This window comes from Leptodactylus fuscus, chromosome 2 (genome assembly GCF_031893055.1).
Source record: "Leptodactylus fuscus isolate aLepFus1 chromosome 2, aLepFus1.hap2, whole genome shotgun sequence".
Taxonomy (NCBI): domain Eukaryota; kingdom Metazoa; phylum Chordata; class Amphibia; order Anura; family Leptodactylidae; genus Leptodactylus; species Leptodactylus fuscus.
Genome location: NC_134266.1, coordinates 276,378,953 through 276,399,553, shown reverse-complemented (window position 1 = coordinate 276,399,553; position 20,601 = coordinate 276,378,953). Strand labels below are relative to the sequence as shown.

The window sequence follows — 20,601 nt, the reverse complement described above, 5'->3', positions numbered from 1 at the left end:
CGGACACTAAACCACTAGACACAAGGGACCGGACACTAAACCACTAGACACCAGGGACTGGACACTAAACCACTAGACACCAGGGACCGGACACTAAACCACTAGACACCAGGGACTGGACACTAAACCACTAGACACCAGGGACTGGACACTAATCCACTAGACACCAGGGACCGGACACCAAACCACTAGACACCAGGGACCGGACACTAAACCACTAGACACCAGGGATCGGACACTAAACCACTAGACACCAGGGATCGGACACTAAACCACTAGACACCAGGGACCGGACAATAAACCACTAGACACCAGGGACTGGACACTAAACCACTAGACACCAGGGACTGGACACTAAACCACTAGACACCAGGGACCGGACACTAAATCACTCAACACCAGGGACCGGATAATAAACCACTAGACACCAGGGATTGGACACTAAACCACTAGACACCAGGGACCTGACACTAAACCACTAGACACCAGGGACTGGACACTAAACCACTAGACACCAGGGACTGGACACTAAACCACTAGACACCAGGGACCGGACACTAAATCACTAAACACCAGGGACCGGATAATAAACCACTAGACACCAGGGATTGTACACTAAACCACTAGACACCAGGGACCGGATAATAAACCACTAGACACCAGGGACTGGACACTAAACCACTAGGCACCAGGGACCAGATAATAAACCACTAGACACCAGGGATCGGACACTAAACCACTAGACACCAGGGACCGGACACTAAACCACTAGACACCAGGGACCGGACACTAATCCATCAGATACCAGGGACCGGACACTAATTCACTAGACACCAGGGACCGGACACTAAACCACTAGACACCAGGGACTGGACACTAAACCACTAGACACCAGGGACCGGACACTAAACCACTAGACACCAGGGATCGGACACTAAACCACTAGACACCAGGGACCGGACACTAATCCACTAGACACCAGGGACCGGACACTAATTCACTAGACACCAGGGACCGGACACTAAACCACTAGACACCAGGGACCGGACACTAAACCACTAGACACCAGGGATCGGACACTAAACCACTAGACACCAGGGACTGGACACTAAACCACTAGACAGCAAAGACTGAGACACTAAATCACTGGCTATTATGGAAGGAGACATCAATAGTACCCCAAAAACATTCTATAGTCCATCTTTATAAGGTTTGGAGTATTTGCTGTTTTGGAGAGCAGAATATTATGTGACCCTTATAAGTTACTATGGACAAAGGGCGGCTCAGACAGACTCACAGTGCCAGGAGCGATGAGTGTTTAGTCTAATACATGGAGAGAACTGTCTAGTGTGATATCTATGGAGCCGAGAGTGGAGAGATCTCATCACGTACACCGGGCTGCTTACCAAGGATACGCAGAAGCATGAACTGTATCCCGATTGCCAGGGACTTTTCTGCTGGGTTTACACTCCTGGAATATATGACAGGAAATAAATTAGTTGTGGAAATAACTTAATCTCTTGTAGATTCGCAGATTATATACCGAGTAATTAAGGAATACGGAAGACACTGTAATGTATGTACACAGTGACTGTACCAGCAGAATAGTGAGCGCAGCTCTGGAGTATAATACAGGATAAGTAATGTAATGTATGTACACAGTGACTGTTCCAGCAGAATAGTGAGCGCAGCTCTGGAGTATAATACAGGATAAGTAATGTAATGTATGTACACAGTGACTGTACCAGCAGAATAGTGAGTGCAGCTCTGGAGTATAATACAGGATAATTAATGTAATGTATGTACACAGTGACTGTACCAGCAGAATAGTGAGCGCAGCTCTGGAGTATAATACAGGATAAGTAATGTAATGTATGTACACAGTGACTGTTCCAGCAGAATAGTGAGCGCAGCTCTGGAGTATAATACAGGATAAGTAATGTAATGTATGTACACAGTGACTGTACCAGCAGAATAGTGAGCGCAGCTATGGAGTATAATACAGGATAAGTAATGTAATGTATGTACACAGTGACTGCAGCAGCAGAATAGTGAGTGCAGCTCTGGAGTATTATACAGGATAAGTAATGTAATGTATGTACACAGTGACTGTACCAGCAGAATAGTGAGCGCAGCTCTGGAGTATAATACAGGATAAGTAATGTAATGTATGTACACAGTGACTGTACCAGCAGAATAGTGAGCGCAGCTCTGGAGTATAATACAGGATAAGAAATGTAATGTACGGTATGTACAAAGTGACTGTACCAGCAGAATAGTGAGCGCAGCTCTGGAGTATAATACAGGATAAGTAATGTAATGTATGTACACAGTGACTGTACCAGAATAGTGAGCGCAGCTCTGGAGTATAATACAGGATAAGTAATGTAATGTATGTGCACAGTGACTGTACCAGAAGAATAGTGAGCGCAGCTCTGGAGTATAATACAGGATAAGTAATGTAATGTATGTACACAGTGATTGTACCTGCAGAATAGTGAGGGCAGCTCTGGAGTATAATACAGGATAAGTAATGTAATGTATGTACACAGTGACTGTACCAGCAGAATAGTGAGCGCAGCTCTGGGGTATAATACAGGATAAGTAATGTAATGTATGTACACAGTGACTGTACCAGCAGAATAGTGAGCGCAGCTCTGGGGTATAATACAGGATAAGTAATGTAATGTATGTACACAGTGACTGTTCCAGCAGAATAGTGAGCGCAGCTCTGGAGTATAATACAGGATAAGTAATGTATGTACACAGTGACTGCACCAGCAGAATAGTGAGCGCAGCTCTGGAGTATAATACAGGATAAGTAATGTAATGTATGTACACAGTGACTGCACCATCAGAATAATGAGGGCAGCTCTGGAGTATAATACAGGATAAGTAATGTATGTACACAGTGACTGCACCAGCAGAATAGTGAGCGCAGCTCTGGAGTATAATACAGGATAAGTAATGTAATGTATGTACAAAGTGACTGCACCAGCAAAATAGTGAGCGCAGCTCTGGGGTATAATACAGGATAAGTAATGTAATGTATGTACACAGTGACTGTACCAGCAGAATAGTGAGCGCAGCTCTGGGGTATAATACAGGATAAGTAATGTAATGTATGTACACAGTGACTGTACCAGCAGAATAGTGAGCGCAGCTCTGGGGTATAATACAGGATAAGTAATGTAATGTATGTACACAGTGACTGTTCCAGCAGAATAGTGAGCGCAGCTCTGGAGTATAATACAGGATAAGTAATGTATGTACACAGTGACTGCACCAGCAGAATAGTGAGGGCAGCTCTGGAGTATAATACAGGATAAGTAATGTAATGTATGTACACAGTGACTGCACCATCAGAATAATGAGGGCAGCTCTGGAGTATAATACAGGATAAGTAATGTATGTACACAGTGACTGCACCAGCAGAATAGTGAGCGCAGCTCTGGAGTATAATACAGGATAAGTAATGTAATGTATGTACAAAGTGACTGCACCAGCAAAATAGTGAGCGCAGCTCTGGGGTATAATACAGGATAAGTAATGTAATGTATGTACACAGTGACTGTACCAGCAGAATAGTGAGCGCAGCTCTGGGGTATAATACAGGATAAGTAATGTAATGTATGTACACAGTGACTGTACCAGCAGAATAGTGAGCGCAGCTCTGGAATATAATACAGGATAAGTGATGTAATGTATGTACACAGTGACTGTACCAGCAGAATAGTGAGCGCAGCTCTGGAGTATAATACAGGATAAGTAATGTAATGTATGTACACAGTGACTGTACCAGCAGAATAGTGAGCGCAGCTCTGGAGTATAATACAGGATAAGTAATGTAATGTATGTGCACAGTGACTGCACCAGCAGAATAGTGAGCACAGCTCTGGAGTATAATACAGGATAAGTAATGTAATGTATGTACACAGTGACTGCACCAGCAGAATAGTGAGCGCAGCTCTGGAGTATAATACAGGATAAGTAATGTAATGTATGTACACAGTGACTGCACCAGCAGAATAGTGAGCGCAGCTCTGGAGTATAATACAGGATAAGTAATGTAATGTATGTACACACTGTCTGTACCAGCAGAATAGTGAGCGCAGCTCTGGAGTATTATACAGGATAAGTAATGTAATGTATGTACACAGTGACTGTACCAGCAGAATAGTGAGCGCAGCTCTGGAGTATAATACAGGATAAGTAATGTAATGTATGTACACAGTGACTGCACCAGCAGAATAGTGAGTGCAGCTCTGGAGTATAATACAGGATAAGTAATGTAATGTATGTACAAAGTGACTGTACTAGCAGAATAGTGAGCGCAGCTCTGGAGTATAATACAGGATAAGTAATGTAATGTATGTACACACTGTCTGTACCAGCAGAATAGTGAGCGCAGCTCTGGAGTATAATACAGGATAAGTAATGTAATGTATGTACACAGTGACTGTACAAGCAGAATAGTGAGCGCAGCTCTGGAGTATAATACAGGATAAGTAATGTAATGTATGTACACAGTGACTGCACCAGCAGAATAGTGAGTGCAGCTCTGGAGTATAATACAGGATAAGTAATGTAATGTATGTACACAGTGACTGTACCAGCAGAATAGTGAGGGCAGCTCTGGAGTATAATACAGGATAAGTAATGTAATGTATGTACACAGTGACTGTACCAGCAGAATAGTGAGGGCAGCTCTGGAGTATAATACAGGATAAGTAATGTAATGTATGTACACAGTGACTGTTCCAGCAGAATAGTGAGGGCAGCTCTGGAGTATAATACAGGATAAGTAATGTAATGTATGTACACAGTGACTGTACCAGCAGAATAGTGAGCGCAGCTCTGGAGTATAATACAGGATAAGAAATGTAATGTATGTACAAAGTGACTGTACCAGCAGAATAGTGAGCGCAGCTCTGGAGTATAATACAGGATAAGTAATGTAATGTATGTACACACTGACTGTACCAGCAGAATAGTGAGCGCAGCTCTGGAGTATAATACAGGATAAGTAATGTAATGTATGTACACAGTGACTGTACCAGAATAGTGAGCGCAGCTCTGGAGTATAATACAGGATAAGTAATGTAATGTATGTACACAGTGACTGTACCAGAAGAATAGTGAGCGCAGCTCTGGAGTATAATACAGGATAAGTAATGTAATGTATGTACACAGTGACTGTTCCAGCAGAATAGTGAGCGCAGCTCTGGAGTATAATACAGGATAAGTAATGTAATGTATGTACACAGTGACTGTACCAGCAGAATAGTGAGTGCAGCTCTGGAGTATAATACAGGATAAGTAATGTAATGTATGTACAAAGTGACTGTACCAGCAGAATAGTGAGCGCTGCTCTGGAGTATAATACAGGATAAGTAATGTAATGTATGTACACACTGTCTGTACCAGCAGAATAGTGAGCGCAGCTCTGGAGTATAATACAGGATAAGTAATGTAATGTATGTACACACTGACTGTACCAGCAGAATAGTGAGCGCAGCTCTGGAGTATAATACAGGATAAGTAATGTAATGTATGTACACAGTGACTGTACCAGCAGAATAGTGAGCGCAGCTCTGGAGTATAATACAGGATAAGTAATGTAATGTATGTACACACTGACTGTACCAGCAGAATAGCGAGCGCAGCTCTGGAGTATAATACAGGATAAGTAATGTAATGTATGTACACAGTGACTGTACCAGAATAGTGAGCGCAGCTCTGGAGTATAATACAAGATAAGTAATGTAATGTATGTGCACAGTGACTGTACCAGAAGAATAGTGAGCGCAGCTCTGGAGTATAATACAGGATAAGTAATGTAATGTATGTACACAGTGACTGTTCCAGCAGAATAGTGAGGGCAGCTCTGGAGTATAATACAGGATAAGTAATGTAATGTATGTACACAGTGACTGCACCAGCAGAATAGTGAGCACAGCTCTGGGGTATAATACAGGATAAGTAATGTAATGTATGTACACAGTGAGTGCACCAGCAGAATAGTGAGCGCAGCTCTGGGGTATAATACAGGATAAGTAATGTAATGTATGTACACAGTGACTGTACCAGCAGAATAGTGAGCGCAGCTCTGGAGTATAATACAGGATAAGTAATGTAATGTATGTACACAGTGACTGTACCAGCAGTATAATGAGCGCAGCTCTGGGGTATAATACAGGATAAGTAATGTAATGTATGTACACAGTGACTGCACCAGCAGTATAATGAGCGCAGCTCTGGGGTATAATACAGGATAAGTAATGTAATGTATGTATACAGTGACTGTACCAGAATAGTGAGCGCAGCTCTGGAGTATAATACAGGATAAGTAATGTAATGTATGCACACAGTGACTGTACCAGCAGAATAGTGAGTGCAGCTCTGGAGTATAATACAGGATAAGTAATGTAATGTATGCACACAGTGACTGTACCAGCAGAATAGTGAGTGCAGATCTGGAGTATAATACAGGATAAGTAATGTAATGTATGTACACAGTGACTGTACCAGCAGAATAGTGAGCGCAGCTCTGGAGTATAATACAGGATAAGTAATGTAATGTATGTACACAGTGACTGTACCAGCAGAATAGTGAGCGCAGCTCTGGAGTATAATACAGGATAAGTAATGTAATGTATGTACACAGTGACTGCACCAGCAGAATAGTGAGCGCAGCTCTGGAGTATAATACAGGATGTATCTCAGGATCTATCTATCTATCTATCTATCTATCTATCTATCTATCTATCTATCTATCTATCTATCTACAGTCCTATGAAAAAGTTTGGGCACCCCTATTAATCTTAATCATTTTTAGTTCTAAATATTTTGTTGTTTATAACAGCCATTTCAGTTTGATATATCTAATAACTGATGGACACAGTAATATTTCAGGATTGAAATGAGGTTTATTGTACTAACAGAAAATGTGCAATATGCATTAAACCAAAATTTGACCGGTGCAAAAGTCTGGGCACCTCAACAGAAAAGTGACATTAATATTTAGTAGATCCTCCTTTTGCAAAGATAACAGCCTCTAGTCGCTTCCTGTAGCTTTTAATCAGTTCCTGGATCCTGGATAAAGGTATTTTGGACAAACAATTCAAGTTCCGTTAAGTTAGATGGTCGCCGAGCATGGACAGCCCGCTTCAAATCATCCCACAGATGTTCAATGATATTCAGGTCTGGGGACTGGGATGGCCATTCCAGAACATTGTAATTGTTCCTCTGCATGAATGCCTGAGGATTTGGAGCAGTGTTTTGGATCATTGTCTTGCTGAAATATCCATCCCCGGCGTAACTTCAACTTCGTCACTGATTCTTGAACATTATTCTCAAGAATCTGCTGATACTGAGTGGAATCCATGCGACTCTCAACTTTAACAAGATTCCCGGTGCCGGCATTGGCCAAACAGCCCCAAAGCATGATGGAACCTCCACCAAATTTTACAGTGGGTAGCATATGTTTTTCTTGGAATGCTGTTTCTTTTTGGACGCCATGCATAACGCCTTTTTTTATAACCAAACAACTCAATCTTTGTTTCCAAAATGAAGCTGGCTTGTCCAAATGTGCTTTTTCATACCTCAGGCAACTCTATTTGTGGCGTACGTGCAGAAACGGCTTCTTTCTCATCACTCTCCCATACAGCTTCTCCTTGTGCAAAGTGCGCTGTATAGTTGACCGATGCACAGTGACACCATCTGCAGCAAGATGATGCTGCAGCTCTTTGGAGGTGTCTGTGGATTGTCCTTGACTGTTCTCACCATTCTTCTTCTCTGCCTTTTTGATATTTTTCTTGGCCTGCCACTTCTGGGCTTAACAAGAACTGTCCCTGTGGTCTTCCATTTCCTTACTATGTTCCTCACAGTGGAAACTGACAGGTTAAATCTCTGAGACAACGTTTTGTATCCTTCCCCTGAACAACTATGTTGAACAATCTTTGTTTTCAGATCATTTGAGAGTTGTTTTGAGTAGCCCATGATGCCACTCTTCAGAGGAGATTCAAATAGTAGAACAACTTGCAATTGGCCACCTTAAATACCTTTTCTTATGATTGGATACATCTGGCTATGAAGTTCAAAGCTCACTGAGGTTACAAAACCAATTTTGTGCTTCAGTAAGTCAGTAAAAAGTAGTTAGGGGAATTCAAATCAATAAAATGATAAGGGTGCCCATACTTTTGCACCGGTCAAATTTTGGTTTAATGCATATTGCACATTTTCTGTTAGTACAATAAACCTCATTTCAATCCTGAAATATTACTGTGTCCATCAGTTATTAGATATATTAAACTGAAATGGCTGTTGCAAACACCAAAATATTTAGAACAAAAAATGATTAAGATTAATAGGGGTGCCCAAACTTTTTCATAGGACTGTATCTATCTACTTACCTAAGTATCAGTATGAAGGATGGGGTCTGGGATGTTGTGGCCAATGACACTGCCAAAAATGACAGAACCATGAAGGGCAGGAATAGATGGTAACAGTCACTTCCACACGAGCCTGGACTGGCCGAGCTGCCGGATCCCGGAGACATTATACATCGGCACCCAGTGTAATTCTGTAATAAAGGGAAGACCATTAGAAAGGATTGTAGTGTATATAGTATATACTCCATGTGCAGTTTGTTTCCCATCTGATTTTTGCACATATTTTTGTAGTGTTCTGTGACAAGCTCACTTTACAACCATCATGTGCCAGCTGGTCATATAGGACACAAGTATGGCTGCTCAGTATACGGTGAGCTATTTATGTACAGAAGACTGGCTGACGGCTTTAACATGGTCCAGGCCCCCAATACTGTTTAATGAGCGGGGTGGTTCCGGAATGGATTGTCTCTTTAAAAGACAATACAATAGCCCCTATCTCTATCATGAGGCTTTATTGGCTTATAATATGACCCTGGTTTCGAGCCCGGCTGCAACTTCTGTTTATATTGAAATTATATTTATTGATAAACAGCAAGAAGCCATTATTATAAGTAATGGGACTTGGGCCGCTCTGGGTAATTGCTTTTTTTGGTAATTTTAAATTCATTATTGTATCTATCTCGCCTACGCCGAAGACTGCGATACATTGTATATCATTGTAACATAGCTAATGCGTACCGGTGTAATAACTGGAGAGAAACTAGTGCGGACTCATACATATTAGGCGAAATTCTCATCTGCACTGGGGAGACAGAGAACCAGAACAATGGACCGCTAAGATAGCAGACACATACTGAGAAATATATAATGGGGTCCACTGTATTCAACTAAAAGTGCCAGATTAAAATACATGGCCTAAATGTCTCTGGAGTAGATATAGATTATACATGTCCTACAGTCGGCCTCACCTCTCCTGACATGGCTGATAACAGATAGTAATAGATTGTATTCCCCTGTCCTACAGTCGGCCTCTCCCCTCCTGACATGGCTGATAACAGATAGTAATAGATTGTATTCCCCTGTCCTACAGTCGGCCTCTCCCCTCTTGACATGGCTGATAACAGATAGTAATAGATTGTATTCCCCTGTCCTACAGTCGGCCTCTCCCCTCCTGACATGGCTGATAACAGATAGTAATAGATTGTATTCCCCTTTCCTACAGTCGGCCTCTCCTGACATGGCTGATAACAGATAGTAATAGATTGTATTCCCCTGTCCTACAGTCGGCCTCTCCTGACATGGCTGATAACAGATAGTAATAGATTGTATTCTCCTGTCCTACAGTCGGCCTCTCCTGACATGGCTGATAACAGATAGTAATAGATTGTATTCCCCTGTCCTACAGTCGGCCTCTCCTGACATGGCTGATAACAGATAGTAATAGATTGTATTCCCCTGTCCTACAGTCGGCCTCTCCTCTCCTGACATGGCTGATAACAGATAGTAATAGATTGTATTCTCCTGTCCTACAGTCGGCCTCTCCTCTCCTGACATGGCTGATAACAGATAGTAATAGATTGTATTCCCCTGTCCTACAGTCGGCCTCACCTCTCCTGACATGGCTGATAACAGATAGTAATAGATTGTATTCCCCTGTCCTACAGTCGGCCTCTCCCCTCCTGACATGGCTGATAACAGATAGTAATAGATTGTATTCCCCTGTCCTACAGTCGGCCTCTCCCCTCTTGACATGGCTGATAACAGATAGTAATAGATTGTATTCCCCTGTCCTACAGTCCGCCTCTCCCCTCCTGACATGGCTGATAACAGATAGTAATAGATTGTATTCTCCTGTCCTACAGTCGGCCTCTCCTGACATGGCTGATAACAGATAGTAATAGATTGTATTCCCCTGTCCTACAGTTGGCCTCTCCTCTCCTGACATGGCTGATAACAGATAGTAATAGATTGTATTCCCCTGTCCTACAGTCGGCCTCTCCTCTCCTGACATGGCTGATAACAGACCGTAATAGATTGTATTCTCCTGTCCTACAGTCGGCCTCTCCTGACATGGCTGATAACAGATAGTAATAGATTGTATTCTCCTGTCCTACAGTCGGCCTCTCCTCTCCTGACATGGCTGATAACAGATAGTAATAGATTGTATTCCCCTGTCCTACAGTCAGCCTCTCCTCTCCTGACATGGCTGATAACAGATAGTAATAGATTGTATTCTCCTGTCCTACAGTCGGCCTCTCCTCTCCTGACATGGCTGATAACAGATAGTAATAGATTGTATTCCCCTGTCCTACAGTCGGCCTCTCCTCTCCTGACATGGCTGATAACAGATAGTAATAGATTGTATTCCCCTGTCCTACAGTCGGCCTCTCCTCTCCTGACATGGCTGATAACAGATAGTAATAGATTGTATTCTCCTGTCCTACAGTCGGCCTCTCCTCTCCTGACATGGCTGATAACAGATAGTAATAGATTGTATTCTCCTGTCCTACAGTCGGCCTCTCCTCTCCTGACATGGCTGATAACAGATAGTAATAGATTGTATTCCCCTGTCCTACAGTCGGCCTCTCCCCTCCTGACATGGCTGATAACAGATAGTAATAGATTGTATTCTCCTTTCCTACAGTCGACCTCTCCTGACATGGCTGATAACAGATAGTAATAGATTGTATTCCCCTGTCCTACAGTCGGCCTCTCCTGACATGGCTGATAACAGATAGTAATAGATTGTATTCCCCTGTCCTACAGTCGGCCTCTCCTGACATGGCTGATAACAGATAGTAATAGATTGTATTCTCCTGTCCTACAGTCGGCCTCTCCTGACATGGCTGATAACAGATAGTAATAGATTGTATTCCCCTGTCCTACAGTCGGCCTCTCCTGACATGGCTGATAACAGATAGTAATAGATTGTATTCCCCTGTCCTACAGTCGGCCTCTCCTCTCCTGACATGGCTGATAACAGATAGTAATAGATTGTATTCCCCTGTCCTACAGTCGGCCTCTCCCCTCCTGACATGGCTGATAACAGATAGTAATAGATTGTATTCCCCTGTCCTACAGTTGGCCTCTCCTGACATGGCTGATAACAGACAGTAATAGATTGTATTCCCCTGTCCTACAGTCGGCCTCTCCTGACATGGCTGATAACAGATAGTAATATATTGTATTCCCCTGTCCTACAGTCGGCCTCTCCCCTCCTGACATGGCTGATAACAGATAGTAATAGATTGTATTCCCCTGTCCTACAGTCGGCCTCTCCTCTCCTGACATGGCTGATAACAGATAGTAATAGATTGTATTCTCCTGTCCTACAGTCAGCCTCTCCTCTCCTGACATGGCTGATAACAGACCGTAATAGATTGTATTCCCCTGTCCTACAGTCGGCCTCTCCTCTCCTGACATGGCTGATAACAGACCGTAATAGATTGTATTCTCTTGTCCTACAGTCGGCCTCTCCTCTCCTGACATGGCTGATAACAGATAGTAATAGATTGTATTCCCCTGTCCTACAGTCGGCCTCTCCTCTCCTGACATGGCTGATAACAGATAGTAATAGATTGTATTCCCCTGTCCTACAGTCGGCCTCTCCTGACATGGCTGATAACAGATAGTAATAGATTGTATTCCCCTGTACTACGTTCAGCCTGCATATATAATGTGTGTCCCTTTAAGACCTGGTGCCCACCCGATTACCCCCTGACATAAGTCCCGGTCCTTGCACTACACTCTGATATATGACCCTGGTTCTCACATCTTACATTCTTTATTTCGTGGATCACTGGGCGCCCATCAGTCATCACAAACATTGTGAGTCACGGATCAGGATGATTCATTTTCACCAGAGATTTACGTTCTTGTTTTGAAGTAAAGAAATCTGTAAATTTTGAGACGTTCTCCTTTCCTGCACTGCCGATGGGTTCTGCTGTTTCTCAGTTACTAAGATATCTGAATGTTAGTCTATTCGCAAGTCAAAGCTAACCTGGCATTATAATGTCATTTTCATAGCTCAACTCAAGCATGCTATGAGAGGGGAGGAGGGAGCTGCAGCTGAAACATCTAACCCTCAGTGTTTCTTTGACACTGCATGCTGTGAGAGAAGAAGAGAGAGCTGCAGCTGCAATATCTAACCCTCAGTGTGCTTGTGACATTGCATGCTGTGAGAGGTGGTGAGGGAGCTGCAGCTGCAATATCTAATCCTAAGTTAACTCAAGCTGTGAGAGGGGAGCTGCCCTATTTCACCTTCAGCATGTCTGATGGACTGTATTGTTTAAGAGGTTTGGAAGAAGACACCAGTTCTGTATGACTCCACTTCTGTAAGACTAAATGCTGTGAGATAGGAGGAGGGAGATGCAACTGCATGAATGTTCCTTTAGTTTGCTTGCTGCGAGAGAGGAGGTAGAGATGGAGCTGCATGATCTTTGACAGAGAGACTGCATGCTGTAAGAGGCGAGGAGGGAGTTGCAGCTTCAGTATCTCTCAGTATGTGTGCAGACTGCATGTTTAAAAGATGGGAGGAGGAAGCCGGCATTGCTGTAATATCTTAGTATATTTGTTGACTATATGTCGTGAAAGGGGAGCAAGGAGATGCAACTGCAATATCTCTATCTCAGTATGACTGTAGACTGCATGCTGTGTGAGGTGAAATATATCTCACTCGACGCCAGTAAACTATGTTCTGTTAAGGGGAGGAGGGAGATGTAGCTTCAGTATATCTCCCATAGCATGTATGTGACACTGAGTGCTGTGAGAGAGCAGATGGGGAATGCAGCTGCTGTACCTGTATCTCAGTATGTCTGTAACACTATATGCTGTGAAACATGAGGAGGGAGATGGAGCTGCAGCATCTGTAACTTAGTAACATCATATGTTGTGAGAGAGAAGGAGAGAGATGAACTTTCAGTACCTATTTCTCAGTATGTCTGTGAAACGGTATGCTGTGAGAGATGAGGAGGGAGATGAAGCTGCAGTACCTATATCTCAGTATGTCTGTGACACTGTATGTTGTGAGAGATGAAGCTGTAGTACTTATATCTCAGTATGTCTGTGACACTGTATGCTGTAACAGATGAGGAGGGAGATGAAGCTGCAGCACCTATATCTCAGTATTTCTGTGACACTGTATGCTGTAACAGATGAGGAGGGAGATGAAGCTGCAGTACTTATATCTTAGTATGTCTGTAACACTGTATACTGTGAGAGATGAGGAGGGATATGAATCTGCAGTACCTATATCTCAGTATGTCTGTAACACTGTATACTGTGAGAGATGAGGAGGGATATGAATCTGCAGTACCTATATCTCAGTATGTCTGTGACACTGTCTGCTGTGAGAAATGAGGAGGGAGATGAAGCTGCAGTACTTATATCTCAGTAAGTCTATGACACTATTTGCTGTGAGAGATGAGGAGGGAGATGAAAGTTTCCTCCAATGGTCCGCACTTACCAGCACTTTATTCACGTTGTAATCAAAGTTGACCTCCTGACACCCGGCGTAGCATGGTGAGATGTACTCAATGCCGTCTGCACCACAGATTGGGTTGAAGGCGGATTTGGAGCAGCCACATTCACTGCTGCATTCAGTTACATTGTGCCAAAGTCCAGCACTGAAAAAGAAAACATAAACCTTGAGTGATAGGGGGCGCTACAAATGCAGATTCTTATGACATTGGGGTGAAAGATGTTGATAGATCTGCATACCATTGCTTATTTTACGCTGATCCCACAATAGATAACGTTTTCTACTCTAGTCACATCCAGAGCTGCATTAACAGTTGCTGGTTGTGGCTTGAAATCACTCAGCCCCCTGTTGGCCATCACACCTCTATAACAAAGCAGTTGAGTTTTTTCTAATACTAAACCCCAAATCCCCTACATAGTCTGTACCACTAGGGGGAGCATATATCATGTGGCTTATATACAGCACAGTAGGCACTAAGCCCTGGAGCTCCCTCTAGTGGTGGCTGCAGGCAGACTGTATATTACTATATATTGCAGACTATGCTGGAGATTTTGGCTCTATGAGGATCACATGACCCCTACAAATCATCTTATATTATCAGTGGAGTCATCCAATATCTAATGTAAGTTCACTTCTAAGACACCTATATGTTACCTTAGTTGGGGGTCCGCTTGTGGACTTGCAAATTGTTGAGTTTGGCAACCCAAGAAGAGCAGAGGAAGAGCGAGAAGGACGCAGCAGAGTAACCCAATGACGCACATAGCGCTGCACTGCCTGGGGGAGAGCTGGAACCTCTTTATGATAAATCCTCCGATTATAATGCCGGCCATTGCCCCGGGGATGTTCACCGTTCCTGCGGGGGAAAATATCACATGGGTCCATTGTCAGAACATGCACAATACAATGGTAAGATGTGAGCCAATCATGGGGTCGCCTACCGATCATTAAATTCGCCAAGGACGCCGTGATCGAGAACTGTCTCTCCAAAAACTTGGCCATGAATGTCGCCAGCCCACACGCCATGACGGCCAGATTGGCTTGGGCGAAAACCACCAAAATGTAAATCGGATTTTTCATCGTCCTGAGTAAAACTTTTGGAAACACTGAAAGAAAAGAAAACAAATTAATGATACTGATGACTCTAAAGGCGACATGAACAACGTAGTGATACATTCTGCCATAGTGTAGTACTGGAGGTGACCACTGGGGGAGCTATTTGCTATGCCACAGATTCCTGTTATTATATAACAATGATGGTATCCATGCAGCACCGATTATGAGCAGGGTGCTGAGTATAAAACTCCTAAAATCGTTTCATACCTGGAACTTCCAGAACCTTTGACACGACACAGAACACAGATGACTAAAGCCGATATGTACAGTTTTTTTTTTTTTAATGGCTGATTTCTTTAACAAACACTGCCACATTTATCCACAGGTCATGCGAGGTATTGCAGCTCAGTCACTTTATTAACTGCAATACCCAACTTGACCAATAAACAGGTGTGGCGCTGTTTCTACAAATAAAAAAAGCAGCCATGTTTTTCTAATTCTTTACAACCTCTTTAGTCAGACTCTGATTCACCAATGAAATTATTTTTATGACTTCCCAATGGATGTAGGTGTAAATTGAATATGTCAGACTATTAACCCCATATGGAAATTATTTCATACATAAAATTGAATGGTCTGTATATGAGTAGTTGAGTGTGACCCTATAAATGCAAATGGATTCTTATGTAATAAATAGAATGCAAGGAATGCAGTGGAAACTGACACATTTATAGACTAGTAAAAGCCAGACAATCACTTTGCATGGTAATACAGATTTATATGACTCTCAGGGCTTGTATAAAGCTGAGTAACACGAACTGGATTGTAAATCCCCGCTACCCCTCATTATATCGGCCACGTGTTGGGCGCCGAGAGCTGCACCAAAGCATATTCATCTACTTCACTTTATATTTTCAGGTTTCGTCTCCGCCATATGCCATCCAGATGCAGATCCTGGAAATGTGTAAAGATTCCTGGGGCTTGCGCTCCAGACTTCTTAACACCTCGGTCTCTGGAGGATTGAGGAGGAGGAGGACGACATTTCTGTATTTAGAAGAAGGTTCCATTCAGGCACCTGACTTAGGATGAACCTTTAAAGTGTGCCGCCTCCTCGGGGACTCGCAAGACTCACAGCAGCCGCCTCTCAAGTGTCAAGATCAAAAACGCCTGACGTGTGAAACGGGAAGACGAAAAACTACAAGGACACCCGACATCACCAAGACGAGAATGTCACCGCTGAAACCGTCATAAAAACCGAGCCCATCGCAAAATATATGGAGACTAAAGAATGAAATTCATCGAAGAACAATGAAAATAGAAAAGTAGCAAAAAAAAAAGTATCAAAATAATCAAATAAATAGAAAAAAAAAGAGAATTCTACAACAATAAATCTAAAATAATCCTACTAATATTACAAATGGGAAAGTTTGGATGTTTGTTATTCAATCACGTAAAAACGGCTGAAATTGGATGAAATTAAGCACATAGATAGATTGTAACCTCGATAACACATCAGCTACTTTTTATCTCAGTAAATGACATGGCTTCATGACTGTTATGAATTTATGTTCACATACTATATTACACTGCTCTTATCTCCGCTTCTGAGAAAGCCAGGTCTGTTATCTCTCTGTGTAAACACACGCTGATTCTCAATGGTTTGTGTACACACGTTTGCATATTATCTGATCTGCTCCAGGCAGTGCTGACACACTGGATGGGAAAACAGCTTTAATGCAAATTGTCAGTTTGCTAATATTAAACACACTGGGAAAAAGAAAATCTAATTTGTTGCAAAATTCTAAAACAAAAGCTATTAAGGTAGCCAGAAGTCACAGAGTTCTCCTCAAGCGGAACTGACGGGGATCAATGGCGCCAACAACACGCTCATTATATGACGTCCCAGTGAGCTGCTGAGATGCCAAACAATCACAGGCATGGCGTGATGAACAAGTTCAGCAGCAGGAAAGCTTAAGAGCTGCCGAAACGCTGGAGCAGGCAAAACATCGACGTCAACAACACGCAGACGAGATAGATACAAAGACATACAAAAAGATACAAAATATAGCAGTAGTGGAGCTCTGGTCTGGGGTCTTCATTTATTGTAGGATTGGACAGGGGGTGTCCATTTAATTTGGGATCAATTTGGGGTCTCCGTTTATTTTAGGGTCTGTCTGCATTCTAAATGTATTTTAGGGTCTGGACAGGGTCTCAATTTACTTTTCTGATCTGGGGGTTTTAGTTTCATTTGGGGATTAATCTATGTCACAATTTATTTTAGGGTCTTGTTTGGGGTCTCATTTTAGTTTGTGGTCTGGTCTGGGGTCTCACTTTATTTTAGGGTCTTGTTTGGGGTTTGGTCTGGGGTCTCACTTTAGGGTCTTGTTTGGGGGTCTCATTTTAGTTTGGGGTCTCACTTTACTTTAGGGTCTTGTTTGGAGTCTGCTCTGGATTCATTTAGTGACCTGATACAAGGTGTAGATTAGTTTCTAGATCTGGGGGGCAACAAAGGGCAGATAAGCCTGTCACACTGGTAGATTTACCCCCCTCCCCCCAGCCCCGTCCCCCTGGCCCCGGTCTCTGTTATATTACATTGTATTACACAATATGGTCTGTGACGGGGCTGATAATAACTATGACTAACATTCCCAGTGAGATCGGCTGCCACGCTCCGGGGGCACTGACAAACATTGTTGTAGCAATTTGGGGTGAAATGGTGAAGAAAAGGGAAATGTAAATTTTTTTAAAAAAATTTAAATTATTTTCTTAATTTTTCCTGATTTATTTTTCATCCACAGCCTATAAAATTGCTTTGTAGATCAGCAGAGAGAGAGTTAATACAATAACCTTGCAGGGGACAACCTGCAGTATATAGCGGTGGAGGGGGGGGGATAGGTGGATTCTGTATCTAAATGTGAGTAAATGTATCAGGAAGGAGGAAGCGACCGAGTGACCCCATAACTCCGGAGCTGAGGTCTCACCCACTTCCCCGACCATCAATAATTCACATTGTAAATCTAATCTAACCAAATCCCATCATGGCCGGAGCAGCTGCGGGAAATGATTACTCAGGTTTATAGCTGGGGGAGGCGGGGGGTGGGGGGGTTACTCACCCCCAAAACACAAAAACCTCCATGATCTGATCATTGATGGGACAAACTGCTTCATCATTTTGCACTTTCCTTTTCCATTCAGGAGTGTAGAAAAGCTGAGTGACTATCCCTATTTGAGTCGTACCAACAACCACTTTGGTTTTCACCCAACTTTCCTAGACTCCAGATCTAGTTACCCTTTTCCTCAGGTGATTTATGCACTGACTGATATTACTGGAGTCACAAGAGTAAGAGGAAGGGAAGAAGATGGGAATACAGAGACAACGGAGAGAAGGGGAAAGTTGTAAGGAGGGGAGAAGACAATAAGATTGGGAAATAAGGAGGAAACGGTGAGAGGAAGTGACGGAGAGGGGAAGTGGAGGAGGGAGGAAAAGGAAATGAGAAGGAATAAGGAGGAGGAAGGGATAAAGAAAGGAAAGAGAAGAGAAGGAAAAACAGAAGGGACAAGACGAAGTGAAGGAGAAGAGGAAGAAAATCAAAGGAGACATGGGACGTGTAAAGAAAAAGGAAGGAGGTAGGAAGAGGAAAAGAAAAAACACCAGGAAGGAAAGAGGAGGAAGAAAGAGGAGGAGGAAAAAGGAGGAGGAAAGAGGAGGAAAGAGGAGGAGGAGGAGGAAAGAGGAGGAGGAGGAGGAAAGAGGAGGAGGAAAGAAGAGGAAAAAGGAGGAGGAAAGAGGAGGAGGAGGAGGAGGAGGAAAGAGGAGGAGGAAAGAAGAGGAAAAAGGAGGACGAAAGAGGAGGAGGAGGAGGAGGAAAGAGGAGGAGTAAACAGGAGGAAAGGGAGGAGGAGGAAAAGGAAGAGGAAAGAGGAGGAGGAGGAAACAGGAGGAAGAGGAAACAGGAGGAAAAGGAGGAGGAAAGAGGAGGAAACAGGAGGAAAAAGGAGGAGGAAAGAGGAGGAGGAGGAAACAGGAGGAAAAAGGAGGAGGAGGAGGAGGAATGAGGAGGAAAAAAAAAGGAGGAGGAGGAAAGAGAAGGAAAGAAAAGGAGGCATGGAACGTGTAAAGAAACAGGAAGGAGGCAGGAAGAGGAAAAGAAAAACCACCAGGAAGGAAAGAGGCGGAAGAAAGAGGAGGAAACAGGAGGAAAAAGGAGGAGGAGATGTGGCAGGGAGAGAATAACTCTAGTAAGTAAAGAGGAAACAATAAGAGGAAATGAAGAAAGAGTGAGAGTAAAGAAAGGGAAGAGGAAACAGAAGAAGAAAGGAAAAGGAAAAAGGGATAAGAAGGAGGAAGAGATAAGGGAAGGGAAGGAAACGTGAAAGGAACTGCGGGAGAATGGAAGACAAGAGGAAATGAGAAGTTAAAGCAACATAAAGAAGTAGAAAAAGAACAAGGAAAGAAATGGAAATGTGGAATGGAAAGAAAAAGAGAAAGACTGGGAAGGAAGAAAAGAGGAAGAGAATAAAATAGAAAAAATAAAGATGGGGAAGAGGAGGCAGAAAATAATGAACATGAAAAAGCGGAAGACAGAAGAAGGGATAAGGAGAGGCAAAGGGAAGGAGAAGGGGAAGAGACATGGAAAGGGCAGAGGAAGGTGATGTAAGAGAACACAAGGAGGGAAGAGGCAACAAAATGCGGATAGGAAAGGAGGAGAAAAGAAATGGCAAGAAAAAAGAAAAGGAGGAAAACACAAGAAGAAGGACAAGGAGAAGGTGTTACAGGGTGTACTAGTGTTCGGCGCCTCTCAGTTACTCTGGGGGATATTTCCACTTTCTCTTTACTAATGTCCTTGCATTCTATTCGTTTTCTCAGATGTTATAAACCTCCTTCATATCACCTGAGTGACCCGGCCCTCCAGGGGTTAATAGCGCCCCCCCCCCCCCCCCCTGGGTCATTGTGAGGTATAATGAGGCCCTGTACCTTTGATGAACTTTGCCAAGGACACGGGTTCACTGGTGTCAGGGTTGTATTTGACGGCCTCCATCAGGGCCGGTTCGCTCTCCTCGGCGCTCTCATTTGTGACCTGCTGGGAAAATAAATAGAGAAAAAAAAAAATCAACTCCAGAATCTCAAGAGAGCGAGGAAAAGCGTGTGGTGTCAGCCGCAACGCAGAGCGGTGTTAATAAGAGCTGGAGAAGGTCACAGTTATTCATCATCTGCTGCGGGAATGATCGCTGTGATTAACCTCTTTATGTCTGATGTAACCCACATCTCCTCCCGGGCCCATATATATACTGATGGGTTAATCTCAGAATTAGGCTGCGAGCTCCAATGTGCCCAGTGACTAATAACAGTCTCTGTACAGCGCTGCAGAATATGTTGGAGCTATATACATAATAAGGTGGATTGTAGAACTGATTTTCATTTCAGTCTTATTTAGATATCTTTTAAAGGGGACATTCCACCACCTCCAGAAACCCCAAATCTTTGCATACTTCAATAGGCGCCGCTTTACAGATTCTGGGTCAGTTGGATTTTTTTCTCTAACCCCCACCATTCCAGAGCAATCACTGTTGTTAGTTTCAGTCCCCAATATACTGATTTGGTTCTCTACTGTAAGGTGGGCGGTCCTTGACTGGAGCTGGTAGTCTGAGACCGCCCACCTAAAAGTAACACATATG

At 43.2% G+C, this 20,601-nt stretch overlaps 1 protein-coding gene across 2 annotated transcripts in view; it reads right to left on the bottom strand.

Annotated features, from left to right (window-relative positions):
- The window catches only part of SLCO2B1 (solute carrier organic anion transporter family member 2B1), a 59,796-nt gene that overhangs the window by 14,884 nt on the left and 24,311 nt on the right, over positions 1–20,601 (bottom strand). The window contains exons 7-12 of one of the 2 annotated variants that reach the window (XM_075263016.1): positions 19,901–20,006; positions 14,811–14,975; positions 14,527–14,725; positions 13,858–14,017; positions 8,415–8,584; positions 1,407–1,471 (exon numbers count right to left, since the gene is read on the bottom strand). In XM_075263016.1, the coding sequence (XP_075119117.1) occupies positions 1,407–1,471; positions 8,415–8,584; positions 13,858–14,017; positions 14,527–14,725; positions 14,811–14,975; positions 19,901–20,006 (865 nt within the window). The remainder of the gene's footprint in view (positions 1–1,406; positions 1,472–8,414; positions 8,585–13,857; positions 14,018–14,526; positions 14,726–14,810; positions 14,976–19,900; positions 20,007–20,601) is intronic. The other variant, XM_075263014.1, reaches the window with a different exon arrangement.